Source organism: Tenrec ecaudatus, chromosome 4 (genome assembly GCF_050624435.1).
Source record: "Tenrec ecaudatus isolate mTenEca1 chromosome 4, mTenEca1.hap1, whole genome shotgun sequence".
NCBI lineage: Eukaryota > Metazoa > Chordata > Mammalia > Afrosoricida > Tenrecidae > Tenrec > Tenrec ecaudatus.
This window is the reverse complement of record NC_134533.1, coordinates 176,788,107-176,811,058: the sequence shown is the minus strand read 5'-3', so window position 1 is coordinate 176,811,058 and position 22,952 is coordinate 176,788,107. Positions and strand designations below refer to the sequence as shown.

Sequence of the window (22,952 nt, the reverse complement as noted above, 5' to 3'; positions counted from 1 at the left end):
AAGGAAGGAATGTGTCAATCTGGGTACAGGATAGCACCAATGAGACACATGATACTCTGGTCCCTTGAGGCTTCCCCACCCTCCATTGTCATGACCCCAGTCCTGCCTTTCACTTGGGGCTAGACCGGAGCATGTACCTAGGTACACATAAGAGGTAAGAGCTCAGGACACATGGAATCCAGGAACAGGAATGGAAGTAGCGATCCCAGGAGGGCAGTGGGAAAGTGGGAAGAGGAAGAAGGAAACAAACACAATGACTGACACATAACCCCGCCCCCACCCCAGGGGGACAAACAGAAATCATTGGGGAAGGGAGACAGTGGTATTATGAAAATAATTTATAATTTATCAAGGGGTCACGAAGGTCAGAAGGGGGAGGGAGGGAAGGAAGAGGAGCTGATACTAAGGGCTCAAATAGGAAGTAAATGTGTAGATGATGGCAACATGTACAAAAAGGCTTGATACAATTGATGTATTGTTATAAGACCTGTAGAAGCACCCAATACAATGATCTATTAAAATAAAAGTCTATGTAGCCTAAGCTGAAGCCTAGGTGGTGCAGTGGTTAGAGTGCTTGACTGCTAACTGAAAGGTTTATAGTTCAAACCTGTCCTCTGCTCTGTGGGACGAAGTTGTGGCAGTCTGCTTCCATAAGACGAGGAACCCCATGAGGCAGTTCCACTCAGTCCTACCGTGTGTCGTTGAGTTGCAGTCACCGGAATAGCAAAGTGTGTTTTTTTGTCTGTACAATAACCAGAGTATAGGGATTAAGTTTTCTGGTTGCGGACAGTTCGGAGGTAACATTCTGGTTACATAGTGTCTCAGCTAACCTTTCTCAGGCTGTTCCGTTTTCTGTAAACTGGGCATGGTGACAGTAATGCTAATTCCAACCTGTTTGCTTACGACAAGGTTCTCGACACAATTAGCGTGGCCGTTGGTTCATTATTTCTGGTGGGGACTGTCTAGGGGAGGGTTCTCAAACTTTTTAAACAGGGGGCCAGTTCACTGTCCCTCAGACCCATTGGAGGGCCGGTTTGTAGTTTAAAAAAATACTATTAGCAAATCCTATGCACACTGCACATATTTTGTAATTTAAAAAAAAGGGCAAAAACACCCGGCGGGCCGGATAAATGTCCTTGGCGGGCCGCATGTGGCCCGTGGGGCCGTACTTTGAGGATCCCTGGTCTGGGGCATTACATACAGGATGTTCAGCAACATCCTTGCCTCTGACCCATAGAAGCCAGTCCCCACGGGGACCAGTAAAAACACCGCCAGATGGTGGCAGTTATCTCCGGGAAATCACCACCAGCCTCCATTGAGAACCACTGCTTTGAGAGAATGGAAAAGGAACACATGCTTGCTGGAGTGCATGAACCTGAGCCAGATTCTTAGTTTCTACTTGTACCTGAAGTGATTAACATACACACTTCTTAAGGAGACGTTACTGCCCTGAGAGTCAGAGATAAACCGTGAAGGAACCGAGCCCAGGAGCAGCAGGCATGCTGGTGAGGCTGGCTGCACAGAGCAGCTCCAGTGGGTCCTTTCCTACCCTTGCAGGCTGGCTGCTCGATCACACCGCCCATGTCTGAAGATGCCTTCGTGCACGGCTCCCGTTACTCAGTACACAATGATGGATGTGCCACACACGTTTTAGGGGTGTATCAGGGAAATCAATAACTTAGAAGACAGAAAAGTCCTAAAACATCATAGTCTAAAAATACCGATCAAGGAAGATTAAAGAGTTCATGATGTTAATTCTAATCACATTCTTCTTCTGCTTAAGTCCCAAATTAACAATCAAAGGATTCATCTGAATTTACATCCTAGGGTTATTTTGGGAACAGCCATCGTAGAATGATTACTGCATCATCTTGGGACATTTCTTTTGCTGGAGCCTGTATTTCAGCCACATGGTCAGCGGGAGAGGCACACAGGGATAGTGTGTTTGCTGGTATACTAGGGAAACATTTTGAAATACTAACTAGAACGAGCCATATCTGAATTTTCTTGGATGTGAGGGTGCATTGTTTGGTTGCAGACATTCTTAAGGGAGCGGGGCCCCGACCCTTATGAGAAGCGGCTGTGACTGACCAGGCTTCAGGGAAATCTCCCGATCCTTGTTCCCGTTTTAAGCAGCTGCACTTTGCCACCTTGGCTTCGCTTTGCTCTCTCAACTCTATCACCCCTGGGTGCCTGGGCAGCTGACTACATGGCTGACATTTAAGCAGCGCCTCCTCTAGGAAGCCTTCCAAGACTACCTCCACCTTCTGTTCCCATCATAGCACCTGTGTTTCAATCTGACCACTAACCACTGCTTTGTAGTGATTGGCTATGCTCTGTCTCACTGAAGGCAATATTCAAGTCTGCTGCATTGATGAAGGAGGTAAACTAGAAATATTGATATTCTGTGGCTTAAGTAAAAGCATCTTATTTCCTTGTTCTATTATAGATTATGAACACCAGGAGTCTATTTTTAAGGCAGCAGGATTTTCTATATTTAGCAATTTCAAATGGTCTGCAATTAAATAATTAATGGTGGCAAAGACGTAGCTGCTTCTTATGATTTTCAGCGAAGGTTAGCAATCCCAGATTCTGCTGCGCACAGATGAGGCATACTCGCCTGCCGTCCGAAGTCACCTCTGAAGACGGGGCAAAGGATGGCTAGAAGCGTACACACCTTCCTGGAAAAACAAGCGGTCTGTGAGTTCTAGGCCACCGCTCCTCTGGGAGCGCCTTGGCACTCCGTCATGGCAACATCCCTGCTCTTTACGTGGTGACCATTTGGTTGTTCTGCTTGGGCTCCTCATCATTTTACTGAAGTTTATAATAAAGATGGACACGTTTTTACTTGTTTTTAACAACTGAATTGTATAATCCGGGTCCCCATAGCTGCTAAACACTACTAATTAAAAAAAAAAAAGGGGGGGGGAGACTAAAATCAATGCAGGAAGCAAAGACGGCAGAGAATAAGGAAACCTGCATACTGAGGAGCTACTACACTAACTCTCATGTCCACTTACTGTAAATATTACTCTAAATTAACTAGCAAAGGATACATTTGAATTTATAATTAGATCTGATCTGATGGCGGGGTGGCAGTATTTTACTCTGAGCTATAACTTGATAGGGGGAAGAAACCCAACTTAACCATACGTCTGTAGAAATAACGCACGAGGCAGCTCAACATATCCATGTGAAATGAAGCCGCAGGTTCACCCCAGCCCTACTTTACAATAGCTGAGGCCTGCTCTAGACGCTGCCAGCCCAGAGGGAACAAACACGTCTTAGAGTCCTGAACGTAAGTGCTTTGAATGACCTTAATCTTGAGCACCACAGTAAATGAATGACACTGACAAGCTGTTCAGGGAAGAAAAGCAGGAGGAAAAAATTTAAACAGTAGCTTTTTTTTAAATGACTATTCTTTAATAGCTCACATCTAAATATGTTTCTGAAATGAACAAATTAAAGGTCTGTTGCATATATTGATTTGAATAATCAGTAACAACTTTCTTATGGTCCCATGAACTGAAATAATAGCATTTTAAACAAGAAGTTTCCCTCAGGTTTTTATATATTAGGTTTCACTGAGTTTCGTCACAGTATGCCATACGTTTCTGTTACTTAGTACATTCATTTCGTGAGTACCTCCCTTTAGATGCCCGGTGCTTGATCTAATTTTTCAGTGATTAAAAAATTATTGTTCAGCGTAAGTCACTCTACTTAGTTGTCAACAGTCGTTAAAGCATGTCCTTAAAGCAGAGGCCAAAATTAATTTTAAACCATTATTTTGATTTCAACAGATTAAAAATATCCCAAAGGGCATGGTACATAAAACGGTAGTGAGAATCCAATGTTTAAAATTTTTTTCTTATTTAAGATAGGCTATGATATATACAGGCTTATATAGCTATATACATTTGATTGTTGTTGTTACTCCTGATAAATCTTTTCTCCTTAGATGTACTTATAAAATTCCTAAGAGAACACCATTAATACAAGACCTTTCAAAGTTAGAAACAACAACAAAAAACCCTAGTTATTAAAGTGAATTTTTTTTATACTGTGAGACAGAAAAACAGGGGATATACATTATCCATTTTTCAAGTAATGTTATGTACAGTTTTATTGCCAGTATATGCACAACAGTAAGCATAGAACTCTAAATACACAATGTAACAGTAGAAAACAAAGCTGTAACAGGTAAGGGACGAAGGGATGTTGAGAGACCGTTTTCCTGCTGCTAGAGCAGAAACAAAGGCAGGTAAAAGCCAATGACAGATTACCCATTCAGGACTCTTGCCTGGGATTCTTTACATACATTTTCTACACTTTTTTTCAATAGACAAAGGAAGTATAGATACTATGCCACAGCAAAATGCCTCCTTAATAGCTCTTTGCTTTCCAGTTAAATTCACTTGATGTTAGGATTAAAAAAAGAAAGAAGATGAGAAATCATTAGTAGCCTATTTCCAAATCAATGCGATTTGCCTTTCACCAAAACGTATGCTTTTTGAAAGGTGGCTGCGCAGGAAGAAAATGGGTGTAGTAAAAGGTGATTTTAAAACCAGCCAGAGAATCACCCCTTTAAGTAGTTTTCCAGAAGACACATAGGCAGCAGCTCAGTCGAAAGTCTTAGCCCTGAAGAGGTAGAGAATTTGAGCTGTTACAGAAAGATCGCCGAGGCACCATCTTCTCTCTCATCAGGATCAATGTTTTCAAGTAAGACGACATCATGGTGAAAGGAAACCAGGTTCCACCATTTAAAGAGAAGGTGTTGTTGACTCCATGTCTGTCTAATAATTGGCTTGTTTATTATGCGAGAAACAGAAGACTGCCAAGGACACACATGGACTTGATTTTTTTCCTGTCTGTTTCCATTATCGAGTTTATTCATAAGTGAATTTGATATTAATAAATTAAAAAACCATAAAACATCATTCACAACCTAGATAAACAAACCAAAAACCCTGCAATAAAAACCTCCTATTTTGATAAGTATCAAGGAAACAAAAAGTAAAAACAAACAAAAAACAGGCAGATAATTTGGTGCAGCTTTCTTAAAGGATGATGGAAAGATGATTTTAAATAAAAATGGCAAGATCAAGAACCAATACACAGTATCTGCTTTACATTTCTTTTCTGAGGTCTTCGTTTACAAGCTATAGATTACTTCAAGAAGTTGCAACTAACGGCATGTCTCACCATCACACGACAGAGTCCAGCTGTAGTTCAGGTTAGTCCTGGTTTGTGTTCACATCATTTCAATATTTCTAGCATAGGACATGATACGTAACAAAACTCAAAGTAGCAATAAAATATTATTTTGCAGTTGAATAAAGGCCAAAAAAAAAGAGGTTTTTAGACTGTTAAACTTATAAAGCTTTAAGCATTCCTGTTTAACCAGCACTTAAAAAAAAGTGTACAATCATAACACTGGCAAAGATTATGGGACAATAAAGAAGTACAACGTGTAAGATGACGAATTAGACTAAAAAAGTCCGCTGTATTGATCAACCGGTGTTAATACTGCATCTTGAATTTGGGATAAGCTATTATAAAAGTTACATGCAGACCGAGGGGAGCCCTCTGTTACAGAAAATACAAAACAAAAAAGAAAACTGCAACTGGGGAACAATGGTTATGTTCTAAAAGATGTACTGAAATTTCCTTTCCTTGATGAGGGTGGTCTTTCTGTCCTTTCTGTGGGAGGCCTGTTCCATGTCAATCGGCTTCACTAGCTTTGCCCAGGAACGTCAGCAGTGGGATCAGCTCCTCCTGAACCTGTCTGTGCACGTTTGATGTAGAGATTCAGTAGCTTCATCTGCAGATTGAAGCCGAACATATGACATTTAAGAGGAAACTGTGAAGACTGCAAGTTACTCCCAATTAAGAGAGGCTGATTATTAAAAAGATTATACACATCCACATGAAATTGGAGAGATAAACATTAGACTAGGGAATCATTGTTACGTTATTGCTGATAAGTTATGAAAAAGGTTTCTTAAATTTCAGAATTTATATAGCATATACACTCATGTATAAACCGAGTTTTTCAGCACATTTTTAATGCAGTTTTTGGGGTGAAATTAGGTGCCTCAGCTGATATTTGGGTTGGCGTATACTCGAGTATATATGGTATGATTGACATGCTCCTTAAAAAAAAGTGGTAACAACAACGTAGGAAACATGAAAGCCAACATAAAAATGAGACACCACTGAAACAGCAATGACGCAGTGGAGGACTGTGACCTGCACCTGTGGGCACCTCTTTCCCTGCGTACAGATGAGGAGAGGGAGTGGGACGTCCTCATGTAAGGTCACAGTTGAGGCGAGAAGTAGACTGGCCTGGAGACTCAGGACTTTGGTCACAGAGCCACTACTGTCCTAACCTAAGAAGGTTTTTGATTTCTCAGGGCCTTTTTCTGGTGGTGTCATGGCTAAGCTCTGGGCTCATTCTAAGCCCACCAGCTGCTTCGTGGGAAAAAGATGATTCCTTCTACTTCTTTAAAGAGTCAGAATCTCAGAAATCCACAGGGCGGTCCCCCTTGTTCTGCAGGGCCACACAATTGTGGGAATTGACTAGCGAGCTGGCAGGGAATCTGATTTAGTGTGGTTACTCCTATGAGATTTTCTTTTTTTAGGAGGCTATAATTGGTACACATAAAATTCTGTGTTCTACCTTTTTTCACCCAATATTATTCGCACCTATTATTTGACCATTTTTAGGATTCTAGAGAACTCTTTAAAGGGAGAAGAATGCTTCCTGCTAATAACAAATAATAGTGGAGTGCGTCTTCCAGATCCAAGCTCTTTGCACAGTGAACCTCCTGGATCCAGAAGACAGCTATGCATCAAGAACCAGGAGCCAGAGCAAGTAAAGCTGAGTGTTTCTGTGCAGGAGGCTGGCTTGTGGAGTGAGGTGCCTCTGTACACTGCACTGGGGAAGTTGGGCCTGTTGACCCATGGCCTTTGGTCTGCAGCTTACAGCAGTAATATGACCCTGCCTTGACGTATATTTATTAGCAGCCCTGAAAGAACTCTGTAATGTGTCCTGATAAACAACAACTCAAGTACGAGCATTTCTCACCAGCATTGCAACTTGTTCACTTCCTTAATAAACCACTTAATCATGATTTTGTCTGTGAGTTCTATTTAGCCATTGAAATGGTTATTAAAACCCATAGATCAAGTATAATATTAGTGAAAATAGTCCTTGGGAGTAAAGAAGTGTTCATGCCAAGTGGCCATAAATTACCAGAAGCTGTAGGCATTTTTTGCCTAAAGAAGGGCATATTAAATGCTCAAAAGCAGGACTTAATAAAAGTCAAAGGTGACTAATAAAGTTAACTTTCAGCATACACAGTGAACTACATTTTTAAGAACTTTATCATGGCCATTGCTTTAACACTAGACTTAGGAACGTTTCTTCTATCTCATATACCTCTGTGGACACATGTTAAATTGACACAGGTACGAAACCATCTTATTTAAAAAACACACTATTATAAAAAAAACTGTTAACTATATATTTATATAAAGTATACAATATTTAACATTATACAACATTTGAGTCTGGATTCGACGTATCTAAGCATCTCTTGTCAGTCAGTATGACAATTTCTGCTGCCTCGTCTATCTTTCCATTTGATGTTTACTAAGAACCTTTGACTACACTTATTACTGAAGTAATGCTTTCATGAATGAAACTGACTTACTGGGATTAATACTCAATTTACATTCACATCAAATTGACTTATATCCATAGAGCGAGGTATACCACATAGAATTTCGAGATGTAGAAGATTAAGAATTTGGATAAATATTTGTCTCACTAAATGGATAAAAGCATACATAGGAAGTAAATGTAAATGGTTTCTGTAATTTTCATTGAAGAAGTCAGAAATCAACATGTCAAAATGCCCCATCCTATAAGCTTAATGTTGAAAGTAGTATTACTTACTTTACTGCCCGTGAGTTGACTGAGATGAGGCTTTAGTTCATCACCAATTACCGCATGAACAGCCACGAGGCAGAAGACACAAGCTTTCCGAACGCTGCTCTCTGAATTATCATAGCCCTGGAGAGAAAGGCCCACGGTTAGCATTAGTGGGGCATCTGAGAAAGCGACCTTTCCAGCAGGGACTGAAGATGACCTCAGACAAGCCCTCAAGTGCTCTAAGAAAAGGTTCTGGCGATGTAAGATTATCTTTACAAACAGTTTAGGCATAAAAATGCTCTTTCTGTCCACTTCTCTGTCCCTTTCCTGCCCACCCCGTCCTTTCTGCCTTCAGCTGCCACTCTTCCTTCTCCTTCCCAGGCTCTTTCATATTTATTTCTAGACAGGTGTTCTCTGATGCAGGGCAGTTCCCTTGCTCAGCTCCCCCTTAACACGTCTCGTGATTAATCTCCCCAAAGCATCTTGCTTTCAGGCATCCCGCAGCTTGAAAACTCTTGGCTCTGGCAGCCGAGGCCTTCCCGTAGTTGTCTACGAACGGAAACTTTGGAAGTCTGCGTACAGCAGGCGCCTCAGAAGAAAGGTGACTCAGGTTCGAGCCTCGGAAACCCCAAGAATGGTACTCGGCACACATGGACTGCCCCAAGTTGAAGCTGACTCCACAGCAAGAGAGAACAGTTTTTCAAAGTGCTTATCATCTTCACACTCATGATTACACTAACGTTCAAGGTTGCCTGAGGAATCCACTAGTGTGTGCCTGATTTAACTGTGCTCGACTGCTGGCCCCGTGGTCAAGGGCCTCACTGTTAACAAAAGGGGTGGTGGTTTGTACCTACACCAAATGCTCTGAGGCAGAAAGACGTGGCAATCTCTGTTTGTAAAGATTCAAATTCACAGCCTTGGAAAATCTCTTATCAAAACTGCTGGATAGTGTTGTATCATGACAAACTAGGTATTATAAAGAATGGGAATTCTAGTATCGTGCGCATATAGAAAAATGCGCATGTACTGAACGAGAGCTGTTCAAACAGGACAAAGGGCTACTGTTGAGAATGAAAAAGCATGAACAACAGGGCTATGTCACGTCATCTTATTCAATGTGTACACTGAACAAATACTCTGAGAAGCGAGACTACATGGAGATGGCATCAGGATTGCTAATACTCATTAACAAGCTGAAACATGCAGATGACACCACCCAGCTTGTTGATAATAAGGACAAACTGAAGCACTCGTTGCTGAAGGTCAAGGACTGCATAGCTTACACCTGAATGTGAAGAATATTGGGAGACAGGTGAGGCTGTTTGCTCCTGTAAGATTGACAGCCCAGGAAACCCTCTGGAAGGTCGCTGTACTTCTGAGCTGACTTGATTGATGTTAGGGTTGTTTTTTTTTGTTGACCCTTGGTGAAGCAAATGAAAAATTTTCACAACTAGATCACTAACAATATCATGAAAAATGAAGAGGAAACTGAAGTTGTCAGTGATTCCGTTCCACATGGACCAACTGTCAATGCCTATAGAGGCAAAAGTCAAGAAATCAAATCACATACTGTATAAATCTGCTGTTAAACATTTCCTGAGAGTCTTAAAAAGCAAAGACGTCAGTTTGATGGCTAAGGTGCAGAATACAAGTCGGTATTTTCAATTGCCTCGTGGGCACAGGAAAGCCAGACAATCAGAAAGACAGAAAAGAACTGATGCATTCAAACTGACGAATAGTGTACATAATGTACTTCCAGGAGGACAAACAAACCAGTCTCACAAGAAATACAACCAGAATGTGCCATCAAAGCAAGGATGGCGAAACTTGGTTCACCTACTTACGACATGTTTTAGGAAAGACCCATTGCTGGTAAAAGACATCACGGATGTAAAGCAGAGAGTCGGTGGGAAGAAACTGCTAGTGAGAGGACTTGTACACAACAGCCACAGCAGTGAACTCGGCCTGGATGGCACAGGACTAGCAACATTTCACTGTGTCCTACACAAGGCATCATGAGTCAGAGGCGACATGAGGACAACTAACAACAGAAAGTGTTTAAGCTTGAGATCTTCCCATTACAAGCAACACTGAAAAAACCCTGAGACATTTCCTTGTGGTTTGGGTGAAAGTTTACAGAGCAAATTACACTCGTTACCTATTCAACAAAATTCTTATGAAAGAACTTCAGAAATTTTGAAAATGATGATGGCAACGTATGTACAAATGTGTTTGATACAACCGATGTATGGATTGTTATAAGATCTTTAAGAGGCCCCAATAAAATGATTTAAAAAAAACCTTCAAAAAGTTCATGGAAATTTTTGTTATCTTGTAATCTTCTTTTACATTAACTTCTTACAGCTTTTGATACACATTTTATTCCCTTATTTGCAATCTCCTGAAAGCAGCAGAACCTGTCTCATTCCCTCCCTGGGGTCCCTGTTTACCTTTGTCCACAATTTCTGCCACTTCGGTCTTGTACAGGTATTTTGAGGCCCGCATTCCTCATGGGTGTTACTGTTGGCTTTGTAGGTCTAGTGTTGGGCTGAGAGGTGATCTCTGGGACTGTTTAAATTGCAGGTAGGAAGGGTGCTCAAAGGCCAGCGTCTTAGTGGTCACACCATTTTATCAGACCAGGCTCTTTTCTACGACTCTGATCCACTCTTCTCCTCTGTGCAGGGCTTCCTACTGTGGTCCCAGTCAGAATGGTTGGTAGTTGAGTGGGCACTAGATAGTCTTCTTGTCTCAGGCTAGTGCAGCCTGTGGTCTGCATGGGCCCATCAGTCCTTTGGAGCAATTGCTTGCATCAGTCTTCTATTTTCTTCACTTTTCTTTGCTCTGGACTGTATGTCAGAGATCATTGCTTGTATCTTAGATGGCTACTCACAAACTTTAGGTACCCAGTTATTTACTACTCACCAAAGTAGTATGTAGAACATTATCATACAGATCACATGATGCCAGCTGACCTAGATGTTCCTCCAGCCCAGTGACTCCCCCCGTCTCTCAAGGCATTTGGCTATGGCAGAGATACTTGCAGAGCTTGTGCCTCAGTCGATTTGCAGCACATACAAACAGACATGTTGATAGATCCTCTGCCGAGCCTACATACCCTCCTGGATGTACTCCCATTCACGATCGCACACTTGTTCCACTTTGACATCTGCCTAGGTATCTACTTGTAAGTTCTCGTTTGTTATTACTGCTGTTCCATGATTATTTATAATAGCATTTACTGATGCTACCTTTTCTTGCACTACAAAGAATATTGTATTCATTGTTCAGATGTTTAGGTGCACCAAGTATGACAGGAAAGATCCAATTTTTTTTACCAAGTGCCTACCAAGATACACACTGTACCTTCCACAACAGGACAGTTATAGAATCACAGTGCGGGAGCAGGTACTGTGGGTGAGGGGGGTGGGGTAGCAAATGACAGTCAGAAACCACTTCCCTGAGAAAGGGCTGTTTAAACTTTTTAGACCTAAAAGATGATAATAAACCAAGAGGAAGGAGGTGAGGTGGCGATGAATGTATCAAACAGAAGTGCTTACACAGGGGCCCCCATATGAGAGAAATCTTAGGGTTTTCTATGAATAAAGTTTGTTTTAGTTGGAGTAAATATAGTGGGACAGAAGAGATAGGTTAAGTAGGGCCAAGTTGGGCAAACCTCAGCCAGGCATTGGGGTTTATTTTTCCAGCAAACCCCCCTGAAAGGAGTCAAGAAGGGAGTGACATAACCGGACTTGTATTCAAGAACGAGACTCTGGCAGCAAGAGAAATAAAGGATTCGGAGGGGTGGCAGGAGGCAGGCAGGTGGTACAGAAAGTTACGAATTGTGCAGCTAGCACAAGGTCAGCAGCTGAAACCACCAGCTGCTCCTAGGGAGAAAGAGGAGGCTCTCTGCTCCGTCAGAGCTACATGCAGTCGCGAGGAGTCAGAGGAGATGAGGTGGCAGTGAGGGACAAGCGACGGTTGGTAGAAGGACAATAATGGCCTGGGCTAAAGTAGTACAAGCAGTTAGGAGGTACTAGGTAGTAGAATAGAGATGAACTGATGAATGAGGATTTTTAAAAAGGGGGATTGAAAGGTCTGTTTATGCTTAAAAATAGGAAAAATTTGTTTCATCAATTTCTCCCAAGTTTAGTATTTTAAGCAGTCACTTGTTTCATGTATTATTAATCTTATTTTTCTCTTCTCCATCAACTGATGTCACATTTTAAAGCAAATCCCTCACATCTTTTCATTTTCTCCAGAAGTATTCAGCGTAACATACCTCTAAGTTAGATTCTTAAAAAAAACAAAACAGAATTTGGAAACTGATTGTGGTAGCAACTGTACAATACTGCTAGACATGATTGAACTATGGAATAATCTATGTATTAACTCCCAATTATATATATATATATATGACATCAGTTTGGAAAAAGCTCCAATCACAAAAAACAAGAACCCTGCTTAAATTAAATGTAAGAGCAAGCAACAAATCTATGGTGAATGTGACTGCACAACTCATTCTGAAGGCGACTTAACCACGGGAAGGGTAAGCGCTGAGATAAATGTGGCGCTGGCTGTACAATCCCTTGATATGACTGAATGATGGAACTATTCAATTGTATGATGTGTAAATTGTGCCAATAAAAATGTTGGGGAAAAAAACCAAAAAAGCAGAATAGGACTCATACATAAAAAAATGACAATACCTCATCAGCCTGTGCTTAAATTAGGCAACCCTGATGGCACAAGGGTTAAAGAACTCAAAGGCTAACCAAACGGTTAGTGGTGCACCTCTACCAGCAGGAGAAATATGTAGTCGCTACTTCTGTCAAAATTCACAGCCGTGGAGACCGTTTGTGGGTAGTTCTACTATGCTAATGAGTCACTATGGGACTGATTCGCTGGCAGTGGGCATGGATTTTTTGTTTCTGTTTTAGTGTTTGCATTTCTCCAAGTGCCTCAAATTGACTTTTTGCAGTGTGTGAAACAAGCTCCACATATTACATTTGGTTGATACGCCTTTCTCTTTTTTTGGGCAACAGCCTTTTGGAGATATAAATCACATACTCCAAAATTTACCCATTTAAAGTATGCTTTCAATGATGTTTAGGGTTATCTACAGTTTTGAGTAAAGGCCATAATTTTAGAACCGTGCTGAAGGGATTGCCTCATTATTTTCAAGCTTCAGCCATGCTGTACTATATAGCAGTACTTCTTTTCTATTACCAAGTCAATATTTTATTAAAGAACCCTGTGGCACAGTGGGTTATGTATTAGGCTGTTAACTGCAAGGTCAGTGGTTCAAACCCACCAGCTACTCTGTGGAGAAACGTCAGGTTTTCTGTAAAGAATTAGTTTCAGAAGCCTCATGGAGCAATTCGACTCTGTCTCATAGGGTCGCTCTGAGTTGGAATTTAATCAACGGCTGTGGATTTGTGTTTACTATTCCACTATAAAGATACAAACACACACTTGTCATTGGGGTTGTATCTGTGTCTTTTGATTACCATGAATGCTGCTGCTATGAACATTAGTATGTGAGGTTTTGCATAGAAATATGTTTCCATTTCCCTTGGATAGGTACCTGGGAGTGGAATCACTTGGCAAGTTCATATATATATATATATATATATATATATATATATATATATATATATATATATATATATATATGAAACCTTTCTAGAAACTAGCAGACTATTAGACAAAGCATTCAAGTATCTTAAATTGCAACCAGCAAATATTTGTTATTTTCTGTTCTTTTGATTATAGTCATCTAGTGAGTATGCAACGGTATCGCATTATGGTTTTGATATGCATTACTTTAATGACCGACATCTTTAAGCATCTTTTCATTTGTACAGATTCCTAGAAACATGTCTATTCAATTTTAAAATTGGTTTTTATGTCCCTTTATGGTTGAAATGTAAAGGTTACTTACATATTTGGCATTAGAGATTATTTTTTAAGTTTCTTAATAATGTCCTTTGATGTACAAAATTTAAGCTTGCTGAAGTTCACTTTAGCTCTGCTGCTTTGCTGCTTGTGTTGTGTTAAGCCTAATAATCTATCGCTAATCCAAGGTCACGAAGATTTACACTTTTGCATACTTCTATGAGTTTTAGAGTTTTAACTTTTACATTTGAGTCTTTCATCCATTTTTAGACAATTCTGTGTATTGTATGAGGGAAGAGATCCAACGTCACTGTTCAAGGTTGCTATCCTAGTTCCCATAAACATTTGTTGAAGAGATTTTTCTTTCTTCATTCAATGGTCTTGACATTGTCGAAAACTGACCATAGATATAAATAAGTTTGTATCTAGATTTTCAATTATGCTCCATTGGTTTATATGTCTCCAATTATGCTAGCACCTAACTGTACTGATTACGGAAACCTTGTGCTAAGTCTGAAATGGTAAGTGTCTACTTCTGTAAGGATTATAGCCTTAGGAACCCTGAAGGGCAGCTCTACTCTGTCCTGCTGGGTTGCTCAGAGCTGGCATCTGCTCGACAGCATGAAACACCAACCATCAAAAACCAGTGAATGGAACTCTCCGCTGTGAACACTGCAGACAGAAGGAAGCCGTGAACGCACTACTAGCAGGGCTTGGAAAGTTCCTAAAATCACGGCATGACAAGCATATCAGAGTTTATTTCTTCAAGCTTTAGGGCTTACCTGGATCAGCCCTGGCATAATCTCCGGCAAAAGCAGGTTAAGGGTTTCCTTGGACACTCTCTCTATCACCTTTGTTTGCATTTTGATTGCAGCCAGATTAATGGGGTAGTCTGCAGTTTGGATGATTGGACAAAGCACTTTGATGCACTGCTCTGGACTAATTGAGGTGGCCAACACTGACGCAGCTTCTTCCGCAGCTCTCACCACCTAAAACCAACGAGAAATTAAGCCAAAAAGTAATTTTTCCAATTACACTGGGTCCCGGAAGTACACAATTCATCAAGTATATTACAAGGCACGCACAGTACATGGGACTTGCCTTGAAAATACTCGAGTCAATCAACACTTAAACATAAAAAATCAGGATACAGATATACGACAGGATTTCGGTAACATGCCCATTAACCATTGCCGTTCGAGGATGCATACATATGGCTTTACTACAGTACTGTATACAGTGATACATGATTTAAATTTCCAAAAGAAAATGAAGACCAGCAACAGTGTTACTGCTGGCTGCAGTAATTGTTGCAACTGTAATCTAGTTTGGGCCGAGTGTTCGAGCACACGGGATGGAGCTGGAGCGGGCTAAGGCGAGGCCTGCTCAAGTCCAGGGGTGCTCCTACCTGCTGGAGGATAGGAATGCAAAAGCAAGTAAAAACCCCACCAGTACTGTGTTATCAGAAAATTAACATGCTGTCCCTCCCTTTGTTCCTAAGGATAGTCTTCCCGTCTCATTGGGGATGGGAAGGGGAAGACACAGGTGTCTCAGTGAACAGAAGAAATGGTTATCTTATACAGACGCTTTAATACTAAAGATGGTCTACTAGCTCTTACAGTAACATGCAGAATTTCTTGCTTTTGATTCTACGTTTATAATTTCTCATGAGCCCAATTTGTGAGAATTGCTTAGAAAGGTACTGTATAAAACACCCAGAGGACTTTCAGCTGTAAAGTCACAAGAATGCCCGTCTTTCTTTTGCACAGATAGGGAGGTTACAGGCATTACGTGGGTTATAAAGTTGAAAACTAAACTGCAAGTATTAAGCAGTGAGAATGTGATACAAAGATGTGCCACCACAAACCCAGCTGATGTGCAAAATTCATAGCCAAATCTTTTAAGCAGCAAATTATATGATGCTTTCATTTCTCCGTATCTTCCCACACACATGCAGATTATCTGCCTTATTTATTTCAGCTGTTTTATTTAGTGTGAGTGGCATCTCCATATGGTTTGCATTTCCCAGATGACTAAAAATGCTGAACTTTTGTTCATGTATTTGTTGGCATGATTTTAAAATGTTACTTGTCTTTTTACTGGTGAGCTGTAAGGATTCTTTATATATTCTGGATCCTAGGCCCGTATCAGATATGATTTTGTAAAATTTTCTCAAATTCTGTGGGTTGTCTTTTTTCATACAGTACCTCATGGTTCCCCCAAAATGTTTAATTTTGAAGCCCAGTTCATGTGTTTTGTTGTTGTTGTCGTCGGTGGTGGTGGTAGCTGCTTGTTCTTTTGGTGCTGTATCTAAGAAACCATTGTCCAATTCATTGTAACAAAGAGTTACATTTATTTTCTTCTGCTAAGAGTCTTATAGTTTTAGCTCAGACAAGGGGAAGTCAAAAGTATTGCTAGTGGGTTCCAGGTTCATATATGCACAGGTTTATTCCAAACAAAATCTGTGTAAATATGTCTCTGTGATCATGGGATGATCACAGACAGGTCTGCTTACTAACATGCTCACCTTAGTCTCATTAGAGTGCCTACAGAGAGACAACAAAACACCAAATAAACAAATTTTTATGTCATGGAATAAAATGATTTTGAGATCAGGGTTAGTAAATTTTTTTTTTAAACAAAATTAAAAAGCGAAAATGTCCTCAAGTCATTGAAGCATAGCAGTAAGTTTATGGGAAAGCTGCTCCACATGAAACAAGGCTTTAGAAAAGCAGTTCTCAACCTGTGGGTCGCGACCCCTTTGGGAGGTGTCAAATGACCCTTTCACAGGGGTCGCCCGATTCTTAACAGTACCAAAATTACAGTGATGAAGTAGCAACGAAAATGATGTTATGGTTGGGGGGTCACCACCACATGAGGAACTGTATGAAAGGGTCGTGGCATGAGGAAGGTTGGGAACCACTGCTCTAGAAGAGTCGAGCATTCTAAGGAAGGTTGAGTAGAACTCAAAGACGATTCAAGAGTGGGAAGTCAACTGGGGTGGCAGAGACTAGAATCATCACTAATGTGGTAGCAACTTAAGTTCGGGATCTTCATCTTGACCGCAGCAAGCTTTCAGGTTAATGGGGGCCTAACTAGTCAGCTAATCCAAAGACTTGATCTTTCCATTTAGTTTATTAAGCACGACTGAAACTAATGAAGATGAGTTTTTGGAATGAATCAGAACTGGAGATGAGTCTTGGATTTACCAATATGATCCAGAAAGCAAGGCCCAACTAAAACAGTGGCTTCCCAAGAGAATCTGCTGGGCCAGGTAAATTCAAGGCCGAGAGGTCAGTACAGAGCTTTACGGCAACAAATCCTCAGACCAGGAGCACTGAAGTAAAAACACCTGGGCACCTGTGACGACGGTCCTTAGCACCTTTTGGGTCTGGAACTGAACTCACCTGTGTTAGACTCACACATTGACGATAAAGAGGGTAGCTTTTACCCGATGAAAAAGTTGGGATAAGTGATGGATTATTTAAGGGATTGAAATGGATGAGATGAAACAAAATGTGTATAAATTGTTGAATGCAGAACTGACGATCTGTTCTGTAAACCTTCACCTAATTCACGATGAAAAGTTCAAACAAACCAAAAAATCCAACCTATCAAACAAAAACTTTAGGGCAACTCTTGGGCTTCTAAGGGGTAATACTGGCAGATGTTATTGATGGACACAGGAGAAACACAGGCGTAGCCTGAAGAAACTAAAAACTGCACTGGAGAGAAGCAGCCCAGGAGAGTTACACGGAAGAATGGTTTTCCATCAAGACCATAATGCACTTGCTTGTTGTTTGAAGGTGTCGGGGACTGTCCTTGGGAAACCTTGTTCCATCTACCCTGCAGCCCTGGTCATACCGCTTTGGACTTCTTCATGTTCCTGCACCTCAAACAACAGTTACAAGGAACACAATCTGAGTCCCGTAACGACGCCACAGTAGTCATCTTGCCATGGTGTCTGCTGACCAGTGCAGCATTCTTCGGGAAGGGTTACAGTCTGGGAGCACCAGCTTTTATGAGGCCCAAATGAAGGATATGTCAAGAAACGACAGCGTCACTATATCATTTTTTTAAAAATAAAGATTTCTATAATTTTGTAGCAGTACTTTCTGACCTACCTTTGTTTTTAACTTTGATGCTGTTGTGTATGTCTTAGTTCTGGCTGAGACATTGAATGCTACCAGTTGGGTGCTTTCTCTTAGAAATACAGTCCTTATTTAAAATGATCTTTTCTAATTAATCCTGAGATTTTAAATAAAAATCACGAGGGTGACCAAATCATTGTCACAGGGGGAGGGCGAAATACCACATCTATAAGGCAGGTTTCCAGGGCTCTGGTGAATATTGTCCTCATTATTGACATACCAGTAAAAGATATACGGGGGTTCTTACAAACAATTTATGATATTAAAGTAACAGTAAGTTCTTTTCCTCCCATTAGTTATTTAAAAAGTCAAATATTTAGCACTAAATGAAATGTTAAGATTATGGGGAGCAGGGAAGCAGGGGGAAAAATGAGAAGCTGATACCAAGGGCTCAAACAGAAAGAAAATGTTTTGAGAATGATGAGGGCAACAAATGTACAAATGTGCTTGACACAATGGATGTATATATGGATTGTGACAAGAGTTGTATGAGCCTTTAATAAAATAATTTTCTTTAAAGTTAAGATTATGAGAAAGAAAAGGCAATTAACTAAACATGATTCCTGGAACTGGCCCAATAGCATCGTATTTAATAGGAAAAATAATACATGCTGACATCTCAATCAGTTATTATTCTGAATCCCATGGTAAGTGTTCACTATGGAAATAATGTTTATATACTTCATGTGACAACATTAGAAGTACCGACACTATGTTATAACATACCTCCTTATGAGGATCTTTATGTGCTTCCAATGTTTTCATGACGGTTAGTTCTGCATAGTTTTTAAATCTTGCGGGTTGATGCCTTAGGATTTCTCTTAAAACTTTTAGTGCCAAAGCCCTGATCGTCGGCTACAAAAAAAGTTAAAAGTTTTAATGTTTTGGGGTTGCACACAATCTTTTCAATTGCTGTAACTTAAGGTTAATATTGGGGGGAAATAATATACAACTGCCTAAAATACATGAAATAATTTTTATCTTTAGTTGAAAACTTGAATCATACTCTCCTACTTATAAGAAATCAGGAACTTATTTTGAATATGGACAAGGAAGTTATACTTCTGAAAAGCTCATTTAAATATGCAAACCAAGTCATCTATGTTTTCCTATAACCTTTCATTTTTCTGTGTCAATTATCCAAATTGTCAGGCTTCTTTCTCATTGATACAATTGAGTTTTTATTAAAAAGGGGAAATTTTATAGCGAAAAATCCATGCAGAAGCAAGCAACAGGAGAGCCTGACCAATGCTTGATTCATAGGCATAAGCAATAAAAAAAACAAACCAAGTTATTGTTTAAATTTTCTGCTATTTTACCTCTTTATCCCCAAGGGTTTCAAGCAATAACAATAATATCGTTTTAAAGTGTTCATCCCAAACACTGAAAGATTCTTCTTGTGTCAGTTTCATAAGTTCATAGAGGGCAATCTTTCTTTCCTCTACTCGTTCATTATGATTAGACAGCTCCTTCAACAACTCTGCAACCAGGTCAGAATGATCAAGGGAAAGATCTGTCAAAGGAACATGAAATTATTCGTTACTTTAACGATCAACTCTTATAAGAATTGAGATGTCAACTTTTATAACATTATAAAACAGATATACCTTTCAGATTGTAGTCCAACTTATAACCACTACACCACTAGGGCTCCTTGAACACAGATATATCTAAAGTTGGTTGTAAACCGACAACCAACCAACCACAAATGGGCAATGGACTTGAATAGACAGTTCACCAAAGAGAACATTTAAGGGGCCACCAAACACATGAAAAGATGTTCAGCCTCATTAGCAACTAGGGAAATGCAGATCAAAATCACAATGAGATACCATGTCATTCCCATAGGATGGCTAAGAAAAACAAAATATAAAACACTAAAACAGCCCCAGTAAATAACTGTTGATGAGAATCTGTGAGAAAATCAGTGGACATTTTGTATTGGTGGGACGATAAAACGATCCTGCTATCATGGAAACAGTGTGGTGGTACTTCCAAAGCAAGCAAACAAAAATAAAGGCACCATGTGACCCAGCAATTCCATTGCTAAGTACATACCCCAAACACAGTAATGCAGAAACTCAAAGACACTTGTACACCTATGCTCACCGCAGCGGCACACACAACATCTACAAGATGGAAACAGCCCAAAGGTCCATCAACCAATAAATGGAGAAATGAGCGTGATGTGTCTACACAACAGACTGCTACTCGGCCAGGAGAAATCGAGTCTTGATATATGCTATGGTATGGATGGAGTTTGAAGACAGCATGCTGAGTAAAATAAGTCAGCCACAAAAGAACAAACACGGCATTATTTGACTGGTGTGTACAGAGACCTGTGCTTCTTAGTGGTTAGCTGGGCAGGAGAGTGGCAGGGAAATGAACTGACTGATAGGAAAACTGCATTAAGGGAAGGGCTGTACATTAATGGAACTGCTGTGGATCAGTTGTGCACTATATAAAGTGGAATCAGCAAAAGTTTTGTGACGTATTTGCAACAATAATAAAAAAGCATAGCTGGTGAGATGCTTATGTACAATTAAAAAAAAAACTAGTAAAAGTACATACTTAAATCCCAAATCGGTCATTTCACCTCCTCACTTATCAATGTGTGCTGTGTCAAGAGGGTCACGATGTCTGGGAGCCTGACTTTTGGTCATACTGGACTTAAGTGCTGGTGGCTTGAACAGACCTTTGTAGAGTTCCCCATCAATCTTTTAACTAATAGTTCCATTCATTAATTCTTGCTGAATTACCTTACTAGAGTTAAAGGCGGTATTTGGATAAATGATTATCGAAGAATTTAGACATTTTTAAAAGGCAAAATTATGAACTCATAAATTCTATGAATATTATTAAAGAGCTCTTATTGCTTATTTTTCAAATACAGTAATTAGATGCAGCTTTTAATAATTTCTTCCATAGAATTAAATTTAAATGTTCAAATTAAAGTCTACTTTGTCAAATCAGATGTGACAAAATACATAAATTTCTTACACCCTTCTGAATAAAGATATGATAAATTTACATTGTGAATGACTTGGGAAGTGGTAAACTGAGATTGTCCCATACATTCATTTTCTTCTCATTCTTTTTCTGGAATAAGAGAACACCTGGAGGGTATGCCTAGGGCTCCATCTCTCTCAGGTCTCCAGGAGTCTGCTGGCATGTTGGTCAGATTTGGAAGGGCTGATCTTTGTGGACCCAGCACCGAGAAGAGGAATGCTGCCTACAAAAACCAAAGGGTCAAAAAAAAAACAAAAAACAAACAAACCCAAACATACCAAAGGGTCTGTGAAACCCAGGTTGGGTGAATCTATAGAGACAATAAATAGATTGGGTGCCTGGGGAAGGAGGGGGGCATGAAGTAATGGCAGGGGAGTGGAGGTAATGGGGAGCAGATGTCAAAGAGTCCAAGAAGAAAGAAAATGCTTTAAAAGTGGCTGCGGTAACAATTGTACAACACTGCTTGATAAGACTGAACTACTAAATGGTACGGTCCTAACAGAATGGTTTGAAAAAGAAACAAACAGGTCAAAAGGATAGAGAACTCTTCCCAAAGCTGAATCTGGAGGTTCTGGTTTGCCAGACATCTCATCAACGACCTTAGTACACAGAAGCTACTGTGTCTCACACCCAACTTGCTAGTTGGTCTGTGGGAACCCTTCACTCTAAGTAGGGAAAGAAACGTCTGTTTAAATTATCAGGATTCAGAAACTGAGGAAAAGAATCAAGCTGAACAATTAAAACAAATTAGGGGGTTGGAAGATCAAGAAGGACCCCTAAAACCATGAAAAAGATAAAAACAAAACAACTCCCCATCCTCCCCCTGCACAAAAACAAAATGTGAGTGTGAAGATTAGCTTCTTGACTTGAGAATAAAGATTGCCTAGGAAAAAGCCCTCAATTTCTATAGATGAACACTGTTAGCATGATAAGAACTAATGAGAACGATTGAGCCAGGATTACTAGAAATCCCAGAAAAATCACTCTTGGGAAATTATGGTTATCGGATTCTCCCAGATGGCCAGAGATCATTCTCATAAGAGAAGCTTTCATTTCAGTGGAAAAAGGGCGTTCACAAGAAAGCCCTTTAAAAAGAACCCATTCTCTTCCCTATGAATGTAGGCTCTGAAATTGCTCCAAGGGGTAATTCAAAATGACTTGACCAATCACGATCTGAACAGATGCCTGACAGGAAAATAATTTCCACCCATGAAAGTAAAAAACTGAACTGTTTATAGCATACAAATGATAAACCTGAGGTACTGAATTAATCACGGCAAAATGTCATCGAGTGTAGTTCCTCTTCTGACACAGCGAGGCTTTGTGGTCTAGTAAAAAGAACAGGAGCTTGGCGTCTCACCCGACCTCTGCCTCTTGCCCTCTGGGCAGCTCCTCAGTCACTGTGGCCCAGGCTCAGTTTTCTTAGCAGTGATATGGGAAATTTAACTACCACATCCTGGGGTCCTGGTGAAATCTTGGTTCTAGAATATAGTAAATTCACTGATACTGATTTTCTTGCATCCTTATGACAAACAGTGGCATAATTTTGATAAATAAAGAATAGTCTTTCAACTTGGCAAAGTTTGAAGAACAGTATCACCCTCACTGGAGATACTAGCCTCAAGTTCTTCAGCCTCTGGTAAGCTTTATAAAGGTTATCATCATTGTATGTGGACAAATGGTTTTGTTTGAATTTAATGGGGATCAGCTTATTGTTTATGTGTCTATCTGTAATTTACATAGAACGATCTTCTCATAAAACAATGATTAAATACAAAGAGAGAAGGAGTCACTTCACAATGAGGAGGCCTGGCAGAGAGCACCACAATCAAGTGATCAGAGTAAGCACGAAGCAAGGGCAAGGTCAAATTGTATGTAACTTGGTCGCTGCCACCAGGAACGCAGCACACTTGGACAACTCTTCCTGATCCGCCTGAATCACTGAATTGTAGGACATTTGG

General features: G+C 40.2%; 1 protein-coding gene across 2 annotated transcripts in view; it reads right to left on the bottom strand.

The window, feature by feature from the left end:
* Positions 1-5,471: 5,471 nt before the first annotated feature.
* CLASP2 (cytoplasmic linker associated protein 2) overlaps positions 5,472-22,952 on the bottom strand; it is a 174,822-nt gene continuing 157,341 nt past the window's right edge. For both annotated transcript variants that reach the window (XM_075547082.1, XM_075547084.1), the window contains 5 exons: positions 19,302-19,495; positions 18,709-18,837; positions 14,614-14,820; positions 7,961-8,077; positions 5,472-5,821 (listed from right to left, as the gene is read on the bottom strand). In XM_075547082.1, the coding sequence (XP_075403197.1) occupies positions 5,735-5,821; positions 7,961-8,077; positions 14,614-14,820; positions 18,709-18,837; positions 19,302-19,495 (734 nt within the window). In that variant the 3' untranslated portion in view covers positions 5,472-5,734. The remainder of the gene's footprint in view (positions 5,822-7,960; positions 8,078-14,613; positions 14,821-18,708; positions 18,838-19,301; positions 19,496-22,952) is intronic.